Source organism: Phocoena sinus, chromosome 20, assembly GCF_008692025.1.
Source record: "Phocoena sinus isolate mPhoSin1 chromosome 20, mPhoSin1.pri, whole genome shotgun sequence".
NCBI lineage: Eukaryota > Metazoa > Chordata > Mammalia > Artiodactyla > Phocoenidae > Phocoena > Phocoena sinus.
In genome coordinates, this window is record NC_045782.1 from 37,658,964 (window position 1) to 37,683,207 (window position 24,244).

General features: G+C 39.5%; 1 protein-coding gene across 10 annotated transcripts in view; it reads left to right on the forward strand.

Annotated features, from left to right (window-relative positions):
* Positions 1-4,154: 4,154 nt before the first annotated feature.
* The window catches only part of CDK12 (cyclin dependent kinase 12), a 64,888-nt gene continuing 44,798 nt past the window's right edge, over positions 4,155-24,244 (forward strand). For 8 of the 10 annotated variants that reach the window (XM_032615392.1, XM_032615394.1, XM_032615391.1 and 5 more), the window contains exons 1-6: positions 4,155-5,786; positions 10,136-11,017; positions 17,047-17,223; positions 18,186-18,325; positions 19,295-19,465; positions 22,774-22,963. In XM_032615392.1, coding sequence (XP_032471283.1) covers positions 4,738-5,786; positions 10,136-11,017; positions 17,047-17,223; positions 18,186-18,325; positions 19,295-19,465; positions 22,774-22,963 — 2,609 coding nt within the window. In that variant the 5' untranslated portion in view covers positions 4,155-4,737. The remainder of the gene's footprint in view (positions 5,787-10,135; positions 11,018-17,046; positions 17,224-18,185; positions 18,326-19,294; positions 19,466-22,773; positions 22,964-24,244) is intronic. The other 2 variants (XM_032615388.1, XM_032615390.1) reach the window with 1 other exon arrangement.

Genomic DNA, 24,244 nt, shown 5'->3' on the forward strand with positions numbered 1-24,244 from the left:
GAAGACATACAGATGGCCAACAGGCACATAAAGAGATGTTCAACATCGCTAATTATTAGAGAAATGTGGAAATCAAAACTACAGTGAGGTACCGGCTCCCACTGGTCAGAATGGCCATCATTAAAATGTCTACAAATAATAAATGCTGGAGAGGTTGTGGAGAAAAGGGAACCCTCCTACACTGTTGATGGGAATGTAAATTGGTGCAGCCACTGTGGAAAACAGTATGGAGGTTGCCCCCAAAAATAAAAATGGAGTTGCCATATGATCCAGCAATCCCACTCCTGGGCATGTATCTGGACAAAACTATAACTCTAAAAGATACATGGGGCTTCCCTGGTGGCGCAGTGGTTGAGAGTCCGCCTGCCAATGCAGGGGACGCGGGTTTGTGCCCCGGTCCGGGAAGATCCCACATGCCGTGGAGCAGCTAGGCCTGTGAGCCGTGGCCACTGGGCCTGTGCGTCCGGAGCCTGTGCTCCGCAACGGGAGAGGCCACAACAGTGAGAGGCCTGCGTACTGCAAAAAAAAAAAGGATACATGCACCTCTATGTTCATAGCAGCACTACTCACAATAGCCAAGACATGGAAACAACCTAAATGTCCATCAACAGAGGAATGGAAAAAGAACAGGTCATATCATACACACACACACACACACACACACACACACACACACACACACACACACACAATGGAATACTACTCAGCCATAAAAAAGAATGAAATAATGCCATTTGCAGCTACATGGATGGGCCTAGAGATTATCATACTAAGCAAAGTAAGTTAGAAAGAGAAAGACAAATACCATATGATATCATTTATATGTGGATCCTAGAAAAATGGTACATACAAACTTATTGGCAAAGCAGAAATAGAGTTATGGATATAAAGAACAAACTTATGGTTACCAAGGGCAGGAGGGAGGGGGTAGGACGAATTGGGAGATTGGGATTGGCATATATACACTACTATGTATAAAATAGATAACTAATGAGAACCTACTGTTTAGCACAGGGGACACTATTCAGTGATCTGTGGTGACCTAAATGGGAAGGAAATCTAAAAAAAAAGTGGATATGTGCATACGTTCAACTGATTCACTTTGCTGAACAGCAGAAACTAACACAACATTGTAAAGCAACTATACTCCAGGGACTTCCCCAGTGGCACAGTGGTTAAGACTCCACACTACTAACGCAGGGGGCCTCCGTTCAATCCCTGGTAAGGGAACTTGATCCCACATGCATGCTACAACTAAGAGTCCACATGCTGCGACTAAGGAGCCAGCGAGCTGCAACTAAGACCTGGTGCAACTAAGTAAATAAATAAATAAATAACACAATGAGTAAACAAACAAACAAAAAGCAACTATACTCCAATATAAGTTAATTTAAAAAATGAAAGTTTCTATTCCTGGAATGATGGTGGATTAATTTGGATAATGAATTTACTCTTCAGGATTTAATTTGACACATCATCACAATTCCTTCTGCCATCCCCACTTTTCCATTTTACTGTGGGTTGTGCGTGCATCCTGGGTCAAAACTTTGATCTTATTCAAAAGATAGAAAAAGGGCTTCCCTGGTGGCGCAGTGGTTGAGAGTCCGCCTGCCGATGCAAGGGACACGGGTTCGTGCCCCGGTCTGAGAAGATCCCACATGCCGCGAAGCGGCTAGGCCCGTGAGCCATGGCCGCTGAGCCTGCGCATCCGGAGCCTGTGCTCCGCAACAGGACAGGCCACAACAGTGAGAGGCCCGCGTATCACAAAAAAAAAAAAAAAGAAAAAATCAGAGTAATTTTGATGAACTCATGCCAACATTTAATAAGGTGGACCAGTCACTTCACCTAATCAGCTCATTAAGTCTCATGTCATCTGCCATCATGTTAGACACTGGTGGAGACCTTTACATCCAGGCCCTCTTGCAGCAATGAATGAGGAGTTACCACACCTGAGTTCAAGTACTTAATTCTATCCTCTTTTATTCTTTTTTCTTGATAGTATTAATTTTACTTCTGTAGATGATTAAAAAGTTGTCATGAAAAACTTGGTCTTTTTCTTTCTTTTTTTTTGGCTGAGCCGCATAGCGTGTGGGACCCTAGTTCCCCCATCAGGGATAGAACCGGGGCCCCTGGCAGTGAGAGCACAGAGTCCTAACCACTGGACAGCGAGGAATTCCCTGTCTTTTTCATTTTTTTTTTAATGAAGATTTATGGGCTCAAACATTTAAGTAAAAAACTTTTTTTGTATCCATGTGACCCAAAGCAACAAGAACATTTTCAGGGAGTGATTTGGAGAGTAGATTTTTCTGCCTTCATTCAGAATGTTTTCTGGCTCCTAATTTACTGGATGCTCTTTTCATATACAAATCCTTATCTACGCTTTCTGGTCCAACTCAAATGTCATACTTTTTTTAAAAATTTTATTTGTTTATTTTTGGCTGTGTTGGGTCTTCGCTGCTGCGCGCGGGCTTTCTCTAGTTGCGGCAAGTGGGGGCTACTCTTCATTGCAGTGCACAGGCTTCTCATTGCGGAGCATGGGCTCTAGGCGTGCAGGCTTCAGTAGTTGTGGCACGTGGGCTCAGTAGTTGTGGCACACAGGCTTAGTTGCTCTGCGGCATGTGGGATCTTCCCAGACCAGGGGTCGAACCTGTGTCCCCTGCATTGGCAGGTGGATTCTTAACCACTGCGCCACCAGGGAAGCCCCTCAAATGTCATACTTTTATAAAGCTTGCTCTTACCACTCCCAACCTTCTTTTGAACCTCCACACTGCTCTGTATCATTCTTATGACATTTATTACCTTATATTTTGAGGTATGAATATATTGTCTATATCCTTCTTGAGGGGTCTCAGTGGGCACTAGTACATGGAGAAGGACCTTAAAGTCTCACACACATATATTTATTGAAGAAAAGAATGGGGAAGCTTGGACAAGCCACTTAGCTTCTCTGTTCCTTAGTCGCCTCACTAATGCAACCTATTTCAGGGGTAAGTTGTAAAGAGGTAAGTTGTGAATGGAATGAGTTAACATGTGCCAAGGAATTTTGAAAGATAAAAAATGAGGGGCAGTGTAACATACTTTTTCCTGTTCATGAATACTATGCTTTGCTTGTTCATAACTATAATCTTCTGTGTGAAGATAAATGGCTAAATGATTCCAAAAGAGCCAGAAGATGATCTCAAGAGGTGATGAGCTTTCAAGGTTCTTAAGATTTTAAACAGACTGGAGAGTGGTAGTGCCACACAATGAAAGAGCTTGTAGTTTAAGGTCAGACATGATTTTTTTTTTTTTTTGGCTGTGTTGGGTCTTCATTGCTGTGCCCGGGACTTCTCTCTAGTTGTGGCGAGCAGGGGATACTCTTCGCTGTGGTGTGTGGGCTTCTCATTGCTGTGGCTTCTCTTGTTGCAGAGCACAGGCTCTAGGTGCGCGGGCTTCAGTAGTCGTAGCATGCAGGCTCAGTAGTTGTGGTGCACTGGCTTAATTGCTCCACGGCATGTGGGATATTCCCGGACCTACGCACCCTGCATTGGCAGGCAGATTCTTAACCACTGCACCACCAGGGAAGTCCCCAGACGTGAATTTTTCTCTCTTCTTTGCCCCTTGCTGGGCTAGCTTTGCTACCCTAAGTAACTTACTCAACTCTTCTGAGTCCGGGTTTCCTTATTTGTAAAATAGGGATGAGGAAATTGTGTTTTGCAGGGCAGTACGAGAATTAGTAATAATGCACGTAGTAGTATATGCTACCTAAGTGGGAAGAATCGTTAATACTTAGGGACTTGGGTTGAAATAGCCCCACATTTGCCCTTTATTCTGTTGACAATATTTTCATCCTGGTATTTAAAGGAGCTGTTACAGAGTATGCAAAAATTAGTTTGCGCCGGAACTTGGGAATATGTATTTGTTCAATGAGTTATTAATAAAGTCTTGAATTAAAAAATTCCTCCTAAGTCCGTTTCAATAAAGTTTTGCTCAAACGCGGAGCTGGGATCTTATCGCGAGAATCTGGCAGAATGCGTTTCTGGCCCGGGACTTGCTCTCGCGTTGTTTGAGCAGGCAGTGGGGAGAGGTGAAAGGAAGCACGAAATACCGCGAGAGTACTGCAGATTCTCGCGATATTTCCTGGGATTACCCCCCTCCCCCTTCCTCCCAGTGCTGTTTCGGTTTAACCTAGTGTGTGACTGTGAGCTTCTGTGAGGGAGCGAGTGAGTGTGAGGTACTGAGGTGAGGCGGAAGCTAGAAGAGGGGCTCTTTCAGTAGCGAGGGACAAAGGGGGCGTGAGGCACCTAGGCCGCGGGACCCCAGCGACAGGAAGCCGCCCCGAGCCGGGCTACCGGGAAGGGGAAGGGCCCGCGCAGTCCTCACAGGGCCCCAGAGCCGGAGTCGGCCCCACAGCCCCGGGCCGTCGGCTTCCTACTTCCTCGACCTCCCCGGCGCCTGGGCCTGAGGATTGGCTCGGCGTGGGGAGGAGGGGAAACAGACTCGAGCGGCTACCCGTTGTCTCGCAACTCCACTGCTGAGGAACTCTCATTTCTTTCCTGGCTCCTTCACCCCCCACCTCATGTAGGAGGGTGCTGAGGAGTCGGGAGGGAGGAGGAGCCTGGGCTACCGTCCCTTCCCTCCTCACCCCCTTGTAGGGGCGCTTTGGTAGGCGTGGGGCTGGGGCTGGGGGGGAGGGTGGGGGTTACTTTTTGGAGTGCTGGGGAACTTTTTCCCCATTTTGAGGCCAGGGGAAAGGGAATGCCCAATCCAGAGAGACATGGGGGCAAGAAGGACGGGAGTGGAGGAGCTTCTGGAACTTTGCAGCCGTCATCGGGAGGTGGCAGCTCCAACAGCAGGGAGCGTCACCGCTTGGTGTCGAAGCACAAGCGGCATAGGTCCAAGCACTCCAAAGACATGGGGTTGGTGACCCCCGAAGCAGCACCTTTGGGTACAATTATCAAACCTTTGGTGGAGTATGATGACATTAGCTCTGATTCCGATACCTTCTCTGACGACATGGCCTTCAAACTGGACCGGAGGGAGAATGATGAACGTCGCGGGACTGATCGGAGTGACCGCCTGCACAAACACCGTCACCACCAGCACAGACGTTCCCGGGACTTACTAAAAACTAAACAGTCAGAGAAAGAAAAACACCTGGAAGCCTCCAGCAAGTCGGGATCGATGAAGGACCGGATATCAGGAAGTTCAAAGCGTTCAAATGAGGAGAATGATGACCATGGAAAGACGCAGGTCTCCAAAAGCAGCAGCAACAAGGAATCCAGGTCATCCAAACTCCATAAGGAGAAGACCCGGAAAGAACGTGAGTTGAAGTCCGGGCACAAAGACCGGAGTAAAAGTCATCGGAAAAGGGAAACACCCAAAAGTTACAAAACCGTGGACAGCCCCAAACGGAGGTCCAGGAGTCCCCACCGGAAGTGGTCGGACAGCCCCAAGCAAGATGATAGCCCCTCAGGCGCTTCTTACGGCCAAGATTATGACCTTAGTCCCCCGAGATCTCACACCTCTAGCAATTACGACTCCTACAAGAAGAGTCCGGGAAGTACCTCAAGAAGGCCGTCGATCAGCCCACCTTACAAGGAGCCTTCTGCCTACCAGTCCAGCACACGGTCACCCAGTCCCTACAGTAGACGACAGAGGTCTGTGAGTCCCTATAGCCGGCGACGTTCTTCCAGCTATGAAAGGAGTGGCTCTTACAGTGGGAGATCACCCAGTCCCTACGGCCGAAGGCGGTCCAGCAGCCCTTTCCTGAGCAAGCGCTCTCTGAGCCGGAGTCCGCTCCCCAGGTGAGCTATTTGTCTAACAGCCCGTTCCTTCTTTCGGTGGCTTATGAGGAACTGGTGATTAGACATGTTAACATTTTGTTGAAGCCCCCAGTGTTCATCATTGACTGGAACACTTTGCTATTGGTTAGTCGTCATGTAGGTGAGTCTGGTCTCCTCTTAACCCAGAATTGGAGAAGTGCAGAGTTCACATGCCTACAGCTGCTAAAGGTAGGTACTTCCAGTGGTGGGATCTTCAGTTGTAAGCTCCCATGTGAGAAAAATCATAGGCTTCTGCTTACCGACTGCATAGGATTGATGCTGGTGCCCAGAGTTTATCCAGCTATTTCAGTTGCTTTGTCTTAACTTTTTAAAAATCACTTTGGTATTAGTGCCTTAGGCTTCATTGGACCTGATTGGAGATGTAAGAAATTAAAAATTTTCATTTGTATTATCTCGGGGCTATTTGCCTAAGTCATCTACCATTTGTGCTGTCCACTGAGTCTCCAAACTTGTAAGTTTATTTCCTAATTGACAATTTTTTGATAACTTGCAAGAGACTCCTGTCTTTTTTACGGTTCGCGGGCCTCTCACTGTTGTGGCCTCTCCCGCTGCGGAGCACAGGCTCCGGACGCGCGGGCTCAGCGGCCATGGCTCACGGGCCCAGCCGCTCCGCGGCATGTGGGATCTTCCCGGACCGGGGCACGAACCCGCGTCCCCTGCATTGGCAGGCGGACTCTCAACCACTGCGCCACCAGGGAAGCCCGAGACTCCTGTCTTTTATGTGATGTTTCTAGTGGAAATTCAGCCAATTAGTTCTTTTTCCCTTTTATGGTATAACCTAGCAGAAATTGTTTCCAAGGATAATTTGATTTTATTTACAGCATCACCATTGACTTATTTGTGACCACAGGTGAATTTCAAAATCTTTCTCTTAAAAATTGGTAATAGTACCTTCACTGTGATATTTTTGGTGAGAAAGTCATGTTAGTTTGAAATTTAATTGTTGAAGTGAATTGTCTACAGAAAACTGTTCTTGTTCCTAGGTGGTGAGATGTACCTCCCTCTTTGTAGACTTAACATTTGCCTCAAAAGCAGAACTTGGGCTTTGGAGTTATACCTGAGTGGAATCCTAATCTTGCTTTTGTGACCTTTGGCATATAATTTAATTTCTCTGTGTGTGAAATGAGAATAATAACTACCTACTTCTAGAGTTGTGAGGATTAATTAGTAAATATGAGTGCATAGCCAGGTACAGTGCCTGGTACTTGGAGCCAGTCAGTAAATTCTATCAATGAATGAGGGAAATGTCGTTGAACACTAGTAGAGAAAGTATGCAAATTTGAAAAAATCCATGCATGTCAGTGTGAGTAATTTTTGCTGACTTAAAGTTATAATTATTCATAAACTAGTTTGAATTCATCAAGCTACAGGAGTTCCTAGCTGTCAGAGTCTGAAGTTCCTTAGGCTTTTCCCCTCCATTTTATTACAATTTTTCAAGCACAGAAAAGTTGAAAGAATTGTAGTGAGGACTCAAGTATGTACCACCTAGATTCTGCAATTAATATTTGCTATACATTTTATCATCTCTATCCATCTCTCCACCTTCATTTGTTTTGATTCATCTCAAAGTAAGTTGCATACTTACTTGAAGTTTATAGTGAAGTTCACGTCACTATAAACACTTTAGCATGTACACCATTAGCTAGAGTTCACTTTTTTTTTTTTTGGAGGGATGAGGGGTAAATTTATATACAGTGAAATGGATGTCTTAAGTGTACCATTTGTAAAATTGCTTAGTTTTTTAAGGATGCCTAAGAAATATTCTCAGAATATTTGTTTTCTTGAGGGAGTAGTTTCATTAAGCCTGTTGTGAGAATTTTTGATTGTTACGGGGTTTGGGAATACAGAATTACATTGAAGCTAAAACACTAAAACAAGTTTCAGTAAAAACTGCTACTTTGCAATGATACCTTTTGGATTCAAATCTCAAGTTCTCTCTTCCTCTACTCACTTAGTTGGAACTAGTGCAGTGATGGTAAAAATAAATCAAGAAAGAATTGGAGACACAGTATTATAGGACACAAATATAAACACTACATAATAATCCTGGAGTCACATGCACATTTTTAGTTGGCTTGAAAAGAGCATTATGTGTTTGTGTGTGTGCGTTATGTACGTATTCTTCCTCATTCAATTTCTTAGAGTCAGGGTGGAGGAACATACAGATCCCTTTTATGGTATTCTCTTTTTTTTTTCCTTGAGAGAGACAGTCAAGATTAAACAAAAGATTTCATTTTTAAAGACTGAAAATGCTTTGGCAGAAACGCAAGGTCTTTGCATCCACCAAATTATTAGTGATTAATAGTAGAAATTTCATTTCAAATGGTGGGACCTAACTTAATTTAGGGAAAAAATACATTTGTTTTTTTTTTTTTTTAATTATTTATTTATTTATTTATTTATTTTGTGGTATGCGGGCCTCTCACTGCTGTGGCCTCTTCCGTTGCGGAGCACAGGCTCTAGATGCGCAGGCTCAGCGGCCATGGCTCATGGGCCCAGCCGCTCCGCGGCATGTGGGATCTTCCCAGACCGGGGCATGAACCCATGTCCCCTGCATCGGCAGGCGGACTCTCAACCACTGCGCCACCAGGGAAGCCCTACATTTGTTTTTGAAGACAATTTTTTTTGTTGCCTGCATTTACCTATTTGTTGTTCCCTGTACCCCCTTTTTTCCTTGAAGAGTGGACCTGGACCTCAAATGTAACGTTTATGTAACTTATGGCCATCCAAACATCCTATTAACAGTAGGCTTCTGTTCAGAAGTTTAAGGTTTGTAGCAGAGTTCCTTAGGAAGATTTAGTCATGCTGAAAGATGAAAGAAACAGTGGTTTGTAGAGCACGGTCTCTGACATTACTTAGTGTTTTCCTGAGATAATGTTAGTTTTAGACCAGCCTATAATTCAATCAGAGAAAACCTCTTGTTTTAGCCACTTATTTATAAGAGAAGTATTAGTTTTCTGAAGGGTAAGTGGATATTTGGTAAATTCACTTAACTACTTTCAGTATTTTATATCCTCATGTTCATATATACATTGTTGTTATTGTTGTTTTGAGCACTTTGATTCCAATGATAACTTTACATTTTAATAAACTTGGAAGAAAGTTTCCAAAAAGCATTATAGGTATAAGAAAGTCATGACTAACATCATGTGAGTTGTTTCACCTACCATGTATATGCTATTTGTTTTGAAACATTTTGAATCACATCAGCCTTACCAATGATCAACGATAAAGGGAGATATTGAAGATCTGGAATGGGAACAATTTGTTTTACACTACTGGGCAAATTATCTTTTGTCCAGTCACATTTTTTGTGCTAATTTTTTTCCTCCTCACACTGAGGCCTGAGCACATTAGGCTTTATGAAAAAGCAAAAAAGAATTAATGAGGGTTTGGGTTTTAATTTAGAATAATCTGCCTTATAGATTCCCAGATTTTACTTTCCAGTCCTTCCTTAATAATGGAGAAGATAAGTTGAACATGCAATAATACCTTGCTTTATGAATTCCTAAAAAGTTTATTGGAAATCATTTTATATTTGAAAGTACTAGAAGCCATCATAGTTTTAATAACTTCTAATAAATTATTTTGGTAAGACAGTTTCTCTGGTTTATCTAGTTTTTGTAAATCCTAACTCTTGTAATTGGGGGTTTGTTTAGTATAGGTGCAACTTAATTATAAAGTGAGGATACAAGGAACAGAATCTTTTCCTGGGATTTCTCAATAAAATAGCTGTCTAGTTTAAAAAATTTAGGTTTTGGTGAAGTGTGCTAGTTACTTTTAACTTCCTAATTGATATAACCCACGTTTAGCATTAAGTATGACTTTTTAAAATCATGTTTTCAGTTTATCAGATATTTAAACCAAAATGCTAAAAGTAATCATTGTGAATATGGGTATTTTCTAGCATGGGAAAAAAGTATCCATCCATCTTCCTTCAGTTGAATAAGTAGTGGATAATTTTTAGATGATATGATTGAAATATGTTGCCATGCAGGATTTATTTCCTTCTAATCTATTTTTTAAAGTAAAGAACAGTTTTAAATTTACAGAAAAATTGTAAAGATAGTACAAAGAATTATTTTATGTCCTCAAACTCAGTTTCCCCCATTGTTAACATCTTACATTTGTTACAATTAATGAACCAATATTGATACGTTATTATTATTATTTGATGGTACCTAATCTATTTTTAAGATTGCTAAATACTCAGTGGGTTTTTTAAGTTACAGTTCTTCATAGTTGGTTTAACTGATCTATTCCACATTGCTGTAGTCTATCCATTTTAAACTGCTTTTTTCTTTTTCCAGTAGAAAATCCATGAAGTCTAGAAGTAGAAGTCCCGCATATTCAAGACACTCATCTTCTCATAGTAAAAAGAAGAGATCCGGGTCACGCAGTCGACATTCCAGTATCTCACCTGTCAGGCTTCCACTGAACTCCAGCTTGGGAGCTGAACTCAGTAGGAAAAAGAAGGAAAGAGCAGCAGCTGCTGCAGCAAAAATGGATGGAAAGGAATCCAAGGGTTCGCCTATATTTTTGCCTAGAAAAGAGAACAGTTCAGTAGAGGCTAAGGATTCAGGCTTGGAGTCTAAAAAGTTACCCAGAGGTGTAAAATTGGAAAAATCTGCCCCAGATACCGAACTGGTGAATGTAACACATCTAAATACAGAGGTCAAAAATTCTTTAGATACAGGGAAAATAAAGTTGGATGAAAACTCTGAGAAGCATCCTGTTCTTAAAGATTCAAAAGGACAGGGAACAAGAGACTCTAAACCTGTAGCACTGAAAGAGGAGATTGCTACTCCAAAAGAGACAGAGACATCTGAAAAGGAGACCCTTCCACCTCTTCCCACAGTTACTTCTCCACCTCCTTTACCAACTACTACCCCTCCACCTCAGACACCCCCCTTGCCACCTTTGCCTCCACTACCAGCTCTTCCACAGCAACCACCTCTGCCTCCTCCCCAACCAGCATTTAGTCAGGTTCTTTCTTCTAGTACTTCAACTTTGCCCCCTTCTATTCACCCAAGGACATCAACTCTGTCCTCTCAGGCAAATTCTCAGCCCCCTGTACAGGTTTCTGTGAAGACTCAAGTGTCTGTAACAGCTGCTATTCCACACCTAAAAACTTCAACGTTGCCTCCTCTGCCCCTCCCACCCTTATTACTGGGAGATGATGACATGGATAGGTAAGTCCTGTGGTTAACTGGGAAATTTTAGCCGTCTTGTTCTAAGTGTAATGTATTTTTTGTTCTCAAGCTTTGTCAAAATTGATCTAATGAATGGCTGTTTAGAATGCTTTCATGAATAGGAAATGCCTTTGATGTTTGGTTTTCAGTGGAAAAGCCCTTATATATGACATTTGTTAGGAAAAGAGAATTACAGTTTGAGGTCTACGTAACCCTTTTACTCATAAGTGTATTTATTGATAATTTTGATTCAAATTTTTAAAAATCGTGTGTTTTTCTCCTTAAATTTTTTTTTTTTTTTTGCGGTACGCGGGCTTCTCACCATTGTGGCCTCTCCCGTTGCGGAGCACAGGCTCCAGACACACAGGCCCAGCAGCCATGGCTCACAGGCCCAGCCGCTCCGCGGCACGTGGGATCCTCCCGGACCGGGGCACGAACCCATGTCCCCCGCATCAGCAGGCGGACTCCCAACCACTGCACCACCAGGGAAGCCCTCTCCTTAAATTTTTTTTTTTTATTTATTTTTTATTTATTTTTTATTTTTATTTTTATTTTTATTTTTTTCCTTAAATTTTTATGTTGAAAATTTTAATATTAAATAGCTGCAGAAAAGTTAAAAGAATATAATTAACACCTGTATACTCCTCACCTTGATTCACCAGTTGTTAATTTTCTGCCATATTTGTTTTAACTGTAGATATCATGACACTTCTAAATACTTTAGCATGTCTCTCCTAACAAGAACATTTTCCTATATAATCACAATACCTTTATCACCCTAAAAAACTTGTCATTCATTTATTAAATAATATCAGTAGCATATCAATAATAATAATATCCTCAGTGGTCCCAAAAATGTCTTTTATAGCTACTTTTTTTTCCTCCTGATGCTTTAAAAAAATTAATTATCCTGTAAGAAGAAAAGAACAATATGTAGAATCTTTGCTAATTAGAATATAAATTCACAGTGGGGTGATGGGAAGAGCTCTAATTTTAATGAGTCCTCTGAGTGTTGAAAACTGAAATAATTTGAAGCATGAATCTGATTTCATGGAAGGCTTTAGGAAATATATTTGTTTAATTTCTTGACAGGCCTAGCCAGGCAAGTACCACCAAACAAACATGATTTAGCAGTGACATATGCCATGGCAATCTTTCTATTATTCTTTTTCCTATGGAGATTCTGCCCTCTTGTTCTGGAGGATGTGAGTTTCACTTATTGCAACAAACTTCCACTGTAAGCACAAAAATAAGTATTATCGGTCTTGCATCCCAGACCAATTCCCAAGCTTCCCTTACTTTCCAGATGACATCAGTAGTTTGAACAGTGATACATTTCAGCCCTCTAGATCTATATTTTTTCAGATTACACTCTGCACTTTTTTTAGAAGGTGCAAGTGCAATAAATGAGAGGGAAAGAGATTATTTAAAAGAATGGCTCCATTACTATACATAGCTGTAAATCTGATTTTAAAGAAAAATTTCACATGCTCTTTCTAATATTAATAGGTATTTATGAATTCTGCCACATCCTGAGAACTGCAAAGGAGAACAGAACCTGAAATTTATGTAGAAAAATTTGTTTGAGGTACACAATATACTTCTCATAGATACAAGCGATATATTTTTACAGTTTTTGTTGGAAAATAGTCAATTGAGTATCATCCAAAGGGAACCTAGGCCACTGTCTATCCGCAGGAACCTTGTTTAAATCTTAGTTTACATAGTGGCTAGGACAATATCAGTGTGGCTAAGGATCCTCCTTTTGAAATATTTACTTGGCTAACCAAATAGCTGTTGAACCTACCTACCATGTGTCAGCATGGAGTGCAGGTTTCCAGAGGTGGAACAATTTTGATAGAAAGCACATAGGAATTTTTATCTTTCAGATTGCAGATGAGGGGTAAAGTAAGACTATTCAGTGCTTATTTGAGTATGTGTCGCTATCTTTAAAAATGTGTAAGAGAGAGAATGAAGTGAGAAAACTTATTTTTGTTATATATTCTGATTCCAAAAATGTAACTATTTTATTTTATAGTCCTTACTAAAGGTAGAAAAATGGAAGTGAAGATTTCTTCCACTATCAGTTTTATTTTTTCACTATAAAACTATAAATTCAAGATAGTTTTTCTGTTCTTGTTTTTGTTTACTTATTTGGTGCCACCCTATCCATGTACCAGCTGCACCTATCTTTCACATGAAAAATATTTATTTATTTAAAAAAATTTTTTTGGCCACACTGCGCAGCATGCAAGACCCTAGTTCCCTGAGCAGGGATTGAACCTGCCCACCTTGCATTGGAAGCGTGGAGTCCTAACCACTGGACCACCAGGGATGTCCCGAAAAATAATTTTATGTAAGAAAACTTTTTAGGAAGTAATCTGAAAGTTGCACATGGGACTCATATTCCTCCTACTTTCTCTCATGTGAGGCTTCAGGAGCTTAAATGTTGAGAATGTGACTTACACATCTTTTTATTGCCTACAGTGCTTTAAACATAGAACACAGAATGCAGTCATTAAATATTGATTATTTGAATAAGTAAAACTGCTGAAGGAGCCAGAGTCAGGGCTTGTGTGAAATGACATCGGGCATGTAGTTAAATTATTTGCCACCTGCATGACATAAAGCTTGTATTAGAGGATTTGTCTTTTTGGGAAAAGATTGAAATTTTTCTTTCAAACATATAAATTGGGCAGGAGTGTATTAACCCAGGTATCAAATGCAGGAGTGAATTTAATTAATGGTACTGCAAAAACCTTTATGATTCATGGTCTGCAATTCTTGGTTTCAAGAAGCAAAGGCTGCCAAACATCCACCGTGTTATGGTACATTCTTCATGAACATAGCTATTCATGGGGATCTGCTGCTTTTTAAAAAATTTTCAGTTAACCACATAGGGTTTTTTTAATATTGTTTTCTTTATTTTTTTGATAGCCTGGTTCATTTGGAGTTTTATCAGACTTGAATAGAGTCTACATTATTCTCAAAGGCTGTATTTTTAAAGTACTGAGCTCGTGTAGAATAGACCTGGGTAAACATTCAGATTAGATTTTAGGATTTTTGTAATAGAATGCTTGTTTTTTACTAGAATGCTAATACAATGTTTTTAATGTATTCACTCAAATTTTTAATAGAAGTTTGTAAAAATAAATCACTTTTTAAACAACCTGCTTTAAGGGGAAGGAGATAAATGATCTATTTAAAGTAGTTTATTTTACATTTTGAAAATTAATTAATAAGAATTAATTTTGGGGAATTCCCTGATGGTCCAGTGGTTAGGACTCTGTGCTTCCACTGCAGGGGGCTCGGGTTCTATCCCTGGTCGGGGAACTAAGAGCCCTGAAGCCACGTGGTACGGCCACCCCCCCAAAAAAAATTAATTTCTTTTCACATAGTTCATATGTAAATTCATATTTTTTTCTTTATTAACAATAAAGACTTATTAGAGGTGTTACATTGTACCTACAGATTAAATCCAGCATCGTAAATTCCAAGAGACTATCCGGATTCTAAAATTTCAGCATCTTGGAGCTTGGCAACTTTTTTTTTTTTTTTTTTAATTATACACAAGCATTATGCAACCTTGTCACTACATGTGAACCCATCTGCAGGTATAAATGGAGAACCAGGAAATACTGATATTGGTAGGGTAGATCAGCACTTCCTGGTACTGAATCTTCAAGTAATGACTTAGATGTTCAGTATCTGCTCCAATATGTTAGGCTCTCTGCATCTACTGTATGCCCTCAGAACTATATAGAGCTTTATTTTAGTGAGTGCCCTACACTAAAGGCTAAAGAGCATAATGTTGTTAAGCACTGCAATTTTATGGGTCATCATTATTCCAAGGTTTTTGGTACATTTGGAATTTATTGAAACAGAATTTGACCTCTATTAACTTGTGCCCTGAACTGGTAGTACGTATCCCATCAAACACTCATTCTTTCTTGACATAAACATACTAAAAATATAATTTTTCAGAAGCAATGTACATTTTCACAGTAGCAAACAATATTTGAACCCATAAAGTAAATTTTGGATAAAACAAGTGTAAGTATAAAATACAGACTGAATGTAAATGATGGTGAAAGAATTCAGATAATTTGATTCTAGTGACACAGAACCAAGATGGAATCTATTTCTGAGTCATGAGGAATTGAAATTTATAAAAACTATTTTGACATTAGTTGAAAAATTAGGAATTTTCTTTCCCAAATGTCTTAAAAATTGGGGAAATTTAAAAAATCTATATGGCATCCTGACTCAAGAGTTTTCTGGTAACAGGCTTTGTTCCCAGGGTAGAAAAATCTTAGTGCAAATTATAATAATGTTGTGTGTTCACCTCTATCAGTAATTTAACAGAAAGTTTCAGGTGATTGTTTTGCTCTCCATTGACTACCCCAGTTCTGGTTGATATGGTACAAACTAGATTCTATTGTTCTGTCTGATTTATAAGAGATTAAAATGATGAAAATTGGTAGGAAGTAGTAGCTTTTGAGATTGTGTTTCACACACAGAGGGCAGCAGTATGCTTTAAAAAGATACATTGCGGGGCTTCCTTGCTGGCGCAGTGGTTAAGAATCCACCTGCCAATGCGGGGGACACGGGTTCGAGCCCTGTCCCAGGAAGATCCCACATGCCGCAGAGCAACTAAGCCCGTGCGCCACAACTGCTGAGCCTGTGCTCTAGAGCCCATGAGCCACAACTACTGAGCCCGAGTGCCACAACTACTGAAGCCCACGCGCCTAGAGCCCGTACTCTGCAATGAGAGTAGCCACCCAATGAGAAGCCCGTGAACCGCAACGAACAGTAGACCCCGCTCTCCGCAACTAGAGAAAAGCCCGCGCCCAGCAACAAAGACAACGCAGCCAAAAACAAAAACAAAAACAAAAACATACATTGCAAGGGGTAGATCTGTTCTTTATGGTTCTGTGGAAGTATTCATGAAAGAATTTTTTTTTAAATAACCACTTGTTGAAAACGTAGAGGAGGTTTGTACTGTGGTTAGGATTCTCAGATTCTTTTTAATCTGCTGATAACTGTGATGGAATACAAAAGACTATCTAGCATGGTTTTATTTGTAGGCATGAATTAGTATGCTGCACTATCTTTTCTGAGGACATGCATGGCACAAAATCCTTCCTTTACTCATAAATAGAGGTGGTTAAAAATTGGATCTGAAAACTGAATTTTCTAGTCTATTCCAGGAAAGCCATCCCTTCTGTTTTCCCCACTGACTATTAAAATTTGTTGATTATCATGAGAGACCTTCTGCTATCAGTGTTTTAATGATTCTGAAATAGTCTCTTGGACTCTTTCTCCTTAGATTTTTAGTTTGAAGGTTATTTATCCATTTTGGATGGTCGGATATGGTTGCCTTTTGCTTCCCAGCCAGTAGAATAAATAAGTATATTTTTCACTTATTTTGATTTCCAGCTTAGCTCTATTTCTTACAAAACACTGTAAAATACTATTTGCTTTTTCCAAGTTTCTCGCCACATCTTCAGTAACATAATAGTATTGGCTTGGCCAAAAAGTTCATTCAGGTTTTTCTGTAACATGGAAAAACTCGAACAAACTTTTTGGCCAACCCAGTATTACATTGCTGGGCTTTCAGTCATTTAAATCTTTGCTGGTTAAAATATGGAGCAGGTTTGGTGACTTCATGAGTTGCAGTGGTGCTTTGCAAATTTAAGATTATAACTTCCTGCATTTTATTTCATCTCAATAAAAATCCACATAGAATCTTAGGAAGGACATTAAAGAAGTTTATTAAAGTTGCTACAAATAATATGCCAAATTTTTTATTAGTTTTTTTAATATACTATAGATTTCTTTTTGCAAAATCCAAGTCTCTTTAACTGTGATAAACTCCATTTCATTGTTATATTACTGGGGTTTTTTTCCCTTAAAAGTAAAATCTTTGTAATCTTTTAACAGCCAGACATTATAATCTTTGAAAAGTTTTATTTGCACATCCTTTAAGTAATTGTGATCTTTTTCATTTTTTCCTCTCTGTTGTTTAGTCCGAAAGAAACTCTACCATCAAAACCTGTAAAGAAGGAGAAGGAACAAAGGCCACGTCACCTACTCACAGACCTCCCTCTCCCTCCAGAGCTCCCTGGTGGGGATCCATCTCCCCCAGACTCTCCAGAACCAAAGGCAATCACACCACCTCAGCAACCGTACAAAAAGAGACCAAAGTGAGTTTTTGGAGGGACCCTTCCTTAATTACAGCTTTCTTCCTTACCTTTGGACCACAACCTACACCAGTAGGCTTATAGAGGATTGGGCCTAATGTAGATCTTATTTTATTTTAATGGATAAAATCCTTTCATCTACACTCATAGATACCATGTTGTGTTTTTTAGAAAAACAATAATTTCCCAAATCCAAGTATACCATGAACATTGATCCCAGTGTATCTTTTGAATTCATAATACTTAGCGTATTAAAGAAGAAAAAAATCCTTTAATTCAGAGAGTGTCAACCATGTACACATTAATGAAGAATTAATAAAAAAAAAAAAAAAAAAGAATTAATAGATGGGGGATTTTTTTTCCCGAACTACATAAATTGCCATGCCATAAATGTAGTAGAATCTGAGTTTGATCTTCAGATTGTTAGCGTTCTTCTCTTGGTAGTAAAAATAGTTGCCATTTATTGAGCACATATTATTGCCAGTTTTATATTTTACTTTCATAGTAACCCTATGATGTAGGGATTATTTTCCCATTCTATGGCTGAGGAAGCCAGTACTCAATAAAGTAGCAAATCTATTGTTATTTGATCTTATGTCTTCCTGAAGCAAAAAAAAAAAAATCTGTGAGAGATTAGCCACTGTGAGAGACTGTTTAAACTATTTATTTCATATCATTTGATTCCTGCTTTTTTAATAAAGAAACTGATAAAAGACTCAGGAGCCAGAGAAATCATCATAAAAGAATTCTGTTTTGTTCTTTGAATACGCTTAGGTAATTCCTTGGCGTGGTTAGGACTCCATGCTCCTACTGCAGGGGGCACGGTTTTGATCCCTGATCGGGATCCCTCAAGCCATGTGATGCAGCCAAATAAATAAATAAAAAAGAGAAAGAAAAAAAGGAATGCACATAATTTTTTAAAATAACTTTTTTGTTTGTTTTTATTTTTGTTTTCCCTTTTTTAGAATTTGTTGTCCTCGTTATGGAGAAAGAAGACAAACAGAAAGTGACTGGGGGAAACGCTGTGTGGACAAGTTTGACATTATTGGGATTATTGGAGAGGGAACCTACGGCCAAGTATATAAAGCCAAGGACAAAGACACAGGTAAATATTGCCACAAAATTTTAGATGTCAGAAGGTTAAAAATTTAGCAGTACTGATGTCTTAGGTGGATTTAGCAAAAGTAAACTTTGAGTTATTTGGTCTCCAAAGGTTATGAAATAGACTAAAATTTTCCAAAAGAAGAGTATAATTATTACTGTCTAAAAACCTTCCTCCTTCTGTCCATTGTAAATGTTTTATAATAAGCTTGCTGGGAATTTAAGAGAAGGTAAAAATAAAATTTGTCAGTTGCTCTTTGGTAAGGGGCTAGTCCTTGAAGATAAAATGAAGTAGCTGGATTATTGATATATTTTAATAATACAAAATTTTTAGGCTTAACAGAATATTGAATTAAAATTTTAAGGGCTTCCCTGGTGGCGCAGTGGTTGAGAGTCCGCCTGTCGATGCAGGGGACACGGGTTCGTGCCCCGGTCCAGGAAGATCCCACATGCCGCGGAGCAGCTAGGCCCGTGAGCCATGGCCACTGGGCCTGTGCTCCGCAATGGGAGAGGCCACAACAGTGAGAGGCCCGTGTACTGCAAAGAAAAAAAAAAAACTTTTTTTAATGTTTAAAAAGACAAAGATAAGAAAGGGAAAATGGGGATTTTTTTTTTTTTAACAGTATAAAAGTATCTGCCATGTAGCATTAAAGTAGGCATTAAGGGGCTTCCCTGGTGGCGCAGTGGTTGAGAGCCCGCCTGCCGATACAGGGGACATGGGTTTGTGCCCTGGTCTGGGAAGATCCCACGTGCCGCGGCGTGGCTAGGCCTGTGAGCCGTGGCCGCTGAGCCTATGCGTCTGGAGCCTGTGCTCTGCAACGGGAGAGGCCACAACAATGAGAGGCCCGCGTACCGCAAAAAAAAAAAAAGTAGGCATTAAGTCTGTTTCAGAGCAAGAGCGTATATTGGTTGATTCATGATGGTGGCCAAAAAATGCTAATTGTAATATAACAGTTTGAATTTGTTGTAACAGGAGAGCTAGTGGCCCTGAAGAAGGTGAGACTGGACAATGAGAAAGAGGGCTTCCCAATTACAGCCATTCGTGAGATAAAAATCCTTCGTCAGCTAATCCACCGAAGTGTTGTTAACATGAAGGAAATTGTCACAGATAAACAAGACGCGCTGGATTTCAAGAAGGACAAAGGTACTAGCAAAGAATCATGTTTCTGCATGGGAGATTGGTACATTTTATTTCCCTTTCTTAGCTTGTTTGCCTGTTTGCATTTTTTAACAAGTTGTACTAAAGTCCAGCTTCTTTCTTTAATCCACATCAGAATTAAGATGTTAACAGATTGTTCTTGTGCTGAACAGTGCTTATTTTATAAAATGTCCATTCGTCATTATTGTACTCATACTTTTAGAAATCATTGTTAATCATTAAAATTAGAGTCTGCTGTTAACACCTAATAAGGCCAGCACACAAACAATATAAGATTCTCTTCCAACCAATGTTTTGAAGTCGGTTTTTTTTGTTTTTTTTTTTACAAATTGTAATAACAATAATGGAAATTAAAACCCAGATTTGACAGTTACTCTCATTTTTACATCATTTATATGCATCCTTTTTTTTTTTTTTTTTTTGCGGTTCGTGGGCCTCTCACTGTTGTGGCCTCTCCGTTGCGGAGCATATGCTCCGGACGCTCAGGCTCAGTGGCCATGGCTCACGGGCCCAGCCGCTCCGCAGCATGTGGGATCTTCCCGGACCAGGGCACGAACCCGTGTCCCCTGCATCAGCAGGCGGACTCTCAACCACTGCGCCACCAGGGAAGTCCACATCCTTTTTTTTAATGTAGTTTTGTACTTATACAGTTTTGAATCCAAAGCAGGTATTTCTAAAACAGTTTTCAGGTCACATAGTGGTTTGTTTTCCTGGATTTGTAACTTTTGTCTGTGGGGGATACATTCGTTTGTTGTTTTCATACTTGTGTTTGAATTAGTCTATATATGACATCCAGCCTACTTTTATTAAAGTAAATCTGAAGGTTTAGAGAGGGGCAGCTGTGAAGAGGTGGCATCTGTGAATATAGCCTGAGATGTTAACAGAGAATATGATTGAAATACATAAAATTAGGAGGGTAATGGATAAAGTTAAGTTGGACTTCTTTACAGAGCCTCAAATATATTAGCTCTAGGGGGGTAATACCTCTTGAATTTAGTAGAAGTAGTTTTAAAGAAAAGAGGAAATCCTGCTTAGATAAATTTATGAAAGTTAGATTGGAATAGAATTAAGTATACTAGGTATATTTCTGGGTGTGTTTTTTTAACCTTTTCTGATTATAAAAATAATACAGTGTAGGGGCTTCCCTGGTGGCGCAGTGGTTGACAGTCTGCCTGCTGATGCAGGGGACACGAGTTTGTGCCCCAGTCCGGGAAGATCCCACATGCCACGGAGTGGCTAGGCCCGTGAGCCATGGCCGCTGAGCCTGCGCGTCTGGAGCCTATGCTCCGCAACGGGAGAGGCCTCAACAGTGAGAGGCCCGCGTACCGCCAAAAAAAAATACAGTGTATAGCTAGTTTCTGTGAGGATGTGTAAGAAAGTGTTAATTGGTTGCTTCTGGAGAGGTGCTTTTCATCCATGCCCTTCTGTACTGTTTAAATAATTTACCATGTACTGTTTAAATTCTTTTTTAAAAAATCATAAAATAATGGGGGACTTCCCTGGTAGTCCAGTGGTTAAGACTCTGTGCTTCCACTGCAGGGTTCATGGGTTTGATCCCTGGTCAGGGAACTAAGATCCCACATGGTGTGTGGCACAGCCAAAAACTTAAAAAAAAATTTTTTAATCATAAAATATTAAATGAATGAATGGATGTGATGCATGCCCCTTGTGGAAAAATTGAAAACATAGGCGAGTAAGAAAAGGAAAATGGCAATCATTTCTCTCCCACTCCCAGTATATGAGCATCCATAGAAGATCACTGTAGTATTAGCATGTTGGCATTTTTTTTTCTAGTACTTTATATTTTATATATATTGTATTTATTTTAACATAACCAAGATCAAAGTGTATTTAGTGTTTTATAACTTGTCATAAGCAATTTCTTGTATCATTAACATGTTTTAATGACTGTGTATAAAGATAGATGAATCCAAATTTATTTCACCAGTCCTTGTTGAACAATTAGTTGTCAGTTAAAAAAAATATAATAGCACTGCATTGAGCATCTCTGTGCATAAATATTTGTATTTTGATTTATTTCTTAATATAGTTTCCTAGAAGTAGAATTATTCGGTCAAAGGAATTTTCATATTTAATGTTAGATTGCTTTTAAGAAAGATAGTAATAATTTATGTCCCACCAGTGAGTCCCATCCCACTTTATCCTCCCTAACATTGAGTTTATCTTTTTAAAAAATTGTCATCTTACCTGATAGGTGAAGTATGAATGATATCATTATTTTGGATTGCATTCTTTATATTCTGAGTTTTTTTCCATGTCTATCAATTTTACTTATTTTCTCTTCTTTTGAGTTGTCCGTTTGTGTCCTTTATCCATTCTCTTTTGCAGTTTTAGTGTTTTCTTAATTCATACGAGGGCTTAGCTAAAGCTAAGATATTCCTTTAATGCAGTGGTTCTTAACTTTTTGGGAGTCATGAACCTTTTAAAATATCTTATGGATTCTCTCTTCAAAACAATACATTTAAAATGTTGCATACACATGTGTTTAAAATGTTGTATGCTATTTAGAGAGTTCAAAGAATCCTTGAAGCCTATCCCCTAGATGAAGAATCCTTGCCTTTATGCTACTGAGAGAAGAATTTTAGACTGGATGGATCATTGTCTAACTAGGTCTAGTATTTCTTATGTTACAGTATTTGCTTCTATCATGCACCTGTTGAAAGTGGAAAGATAATGTGGATTTCAAATCCTTCACAATTCTCTTAGCCTTTTATCTACTTTTAAATTTAGGGAGTTGAATTAGATGATTCATTTTTCTTTCAATTCTTAAATACTATAGATTTCATTAATAATTCGTACTAAATGTACCCCTGGCGTTATTATGTGAGTGCTGTTAACTAGGGTAAAGATTTCTACAAAATAGTCTTAGACGATGTGTAACAAATGGACATGGTTGTATATTACAAATAAAACTTTATTTACAGCAATAGACAGGCCGGATTTGGCCCAAGGGGTCTGTAATTTGCCAACTGATTTAGATCATAAAAGACTAGTTATACAATCTAATTGGGGCAGTTGTCCCTTTAGAGAAGTAAGTAGTCCAAAGAGCACTGGACTATGAGTCAGAAGATTAATTCAAAAAATAGTTCTGTTATTTATTGTTAGAATGGGCAAGTTATTCAACTGCTTGAGTTTTAGTTTCTTCATGTGTAAAATTAAGTGGTTTTTCCAGAAAGCTTATGGTCAACTCCAAAATTATGTTAAAATTTGACGCATTGTCATTTCGGCATCCTTTTTCTCTTGTTTTTAATTTTTTCCTTCGTCCTACGTAGGAGCCTTTTACCTTGTATTTGAGTATATGGACCATGACTTAATGGGACTGTTGGAATCTGGTTTGGTGCACTTTTCTGAGGATCATATCAAGTCATTTATGAAACAGCTAATGGAAGGACTGGATTACTGTCACAAAAAGAATTTCCTGCATCGGGATATTAAGTGTTCTAACATTTTGCTGAACAACAGGTAACACAGTAACCGTATGAGGTTAAGCATTTTCTCCCTCTCTTCTGACACCCTTAGTTTCAGCTAGTTAATTGGGGTTATAGGTAAACCCAGTAATGCACTTTTTTGTATTTACGTACATCTGATGTCTGTACCTTAGGAACAACTTGTGATAGGGGTACTCTGATCAGCAGAGTCTCCAGACTCAGTGTTGGTAAGGACTAAAGAGGTAGGATTGTAAAGGTTTTTTTAAATGCAGACATTTTAGAGAATTACTTACATCCTATAGGAATATTCAAAGAGCTTTTGCCATAGTTAGTAAATAATACTTTTGTGGTCTTAGGCAAATTCAAATACACATTGAGTTCTTAATGACATTCTCCTTTGTTTAGTGGGGAGAGACATACCTGCTCTTTTAACTGCTCTTGAGACTTTCTCAGTTACCGAATTTCAGAGTAAACACAGATGTAGTTGGTGACTGACCTTGCTGCCCAGCACTTACTCCTGGGTTTTAATAGTATAGACAGACAGGAATTTGGTGAAGAACAGTGTTAATTCTTCAGAAGTTTTTATCATCTGCTTTCTTCCTCTCTGGCTATTTGCCTAAATTGCGTTGGTGATATCAGTTGCGTTACAGTAGTCTTTGGTGATAGCCCTACATACTGAGGAATAAAAAGCAAGTCTGGTACCATTGAAATAAGGCCAGTGTTTGGTTCTGTAGGTAGTGGGCTGTTTATAGCCATCTTTGTCTGATGCACCCTTTGTTTTAAATATTTCGGATCAGTTCTATTTAACAAACATCTAGATGGGAATATGGAATGGTTATGACATATTTCCTGTCTTTGTGGAGTAGGGTGACCAACTCTCCAGTGTTGCCCGAGACTGTCCTGGTTTTAGCACTAAAAGTCCCACATGGGATGGTTGGTCCCTGAAGATTCAGAGTTTAGTAGGGAAGCTAAACAAATAAGTTGCTCAATTCAATAAACATTTATTAAGCTTTTTTTTCCCCCCCTTGAATTTGGGAGCATCTGGGAAGATGCAGTCTTGAGGAATGAACAGGAATTTATCAGAAAGACTGACAACAGAGGTTCACATTTCTAGGCAAAAGAAGAGTGCATGTACAGAAGCACATAAATGTGAAGATAACATAACACGTTATGTTTGGAAAACTGTAAAGGAGTCAGTATTGCTAGGGCAAGAAGAGTGAAGCACATAATGGCAAGAGATGAAGCTGGACAGTTGCAAGGAGCCAATTTAAAGATCTTGTACATCTTGCTAAGGAGCTTAAATTTTATTTACAGG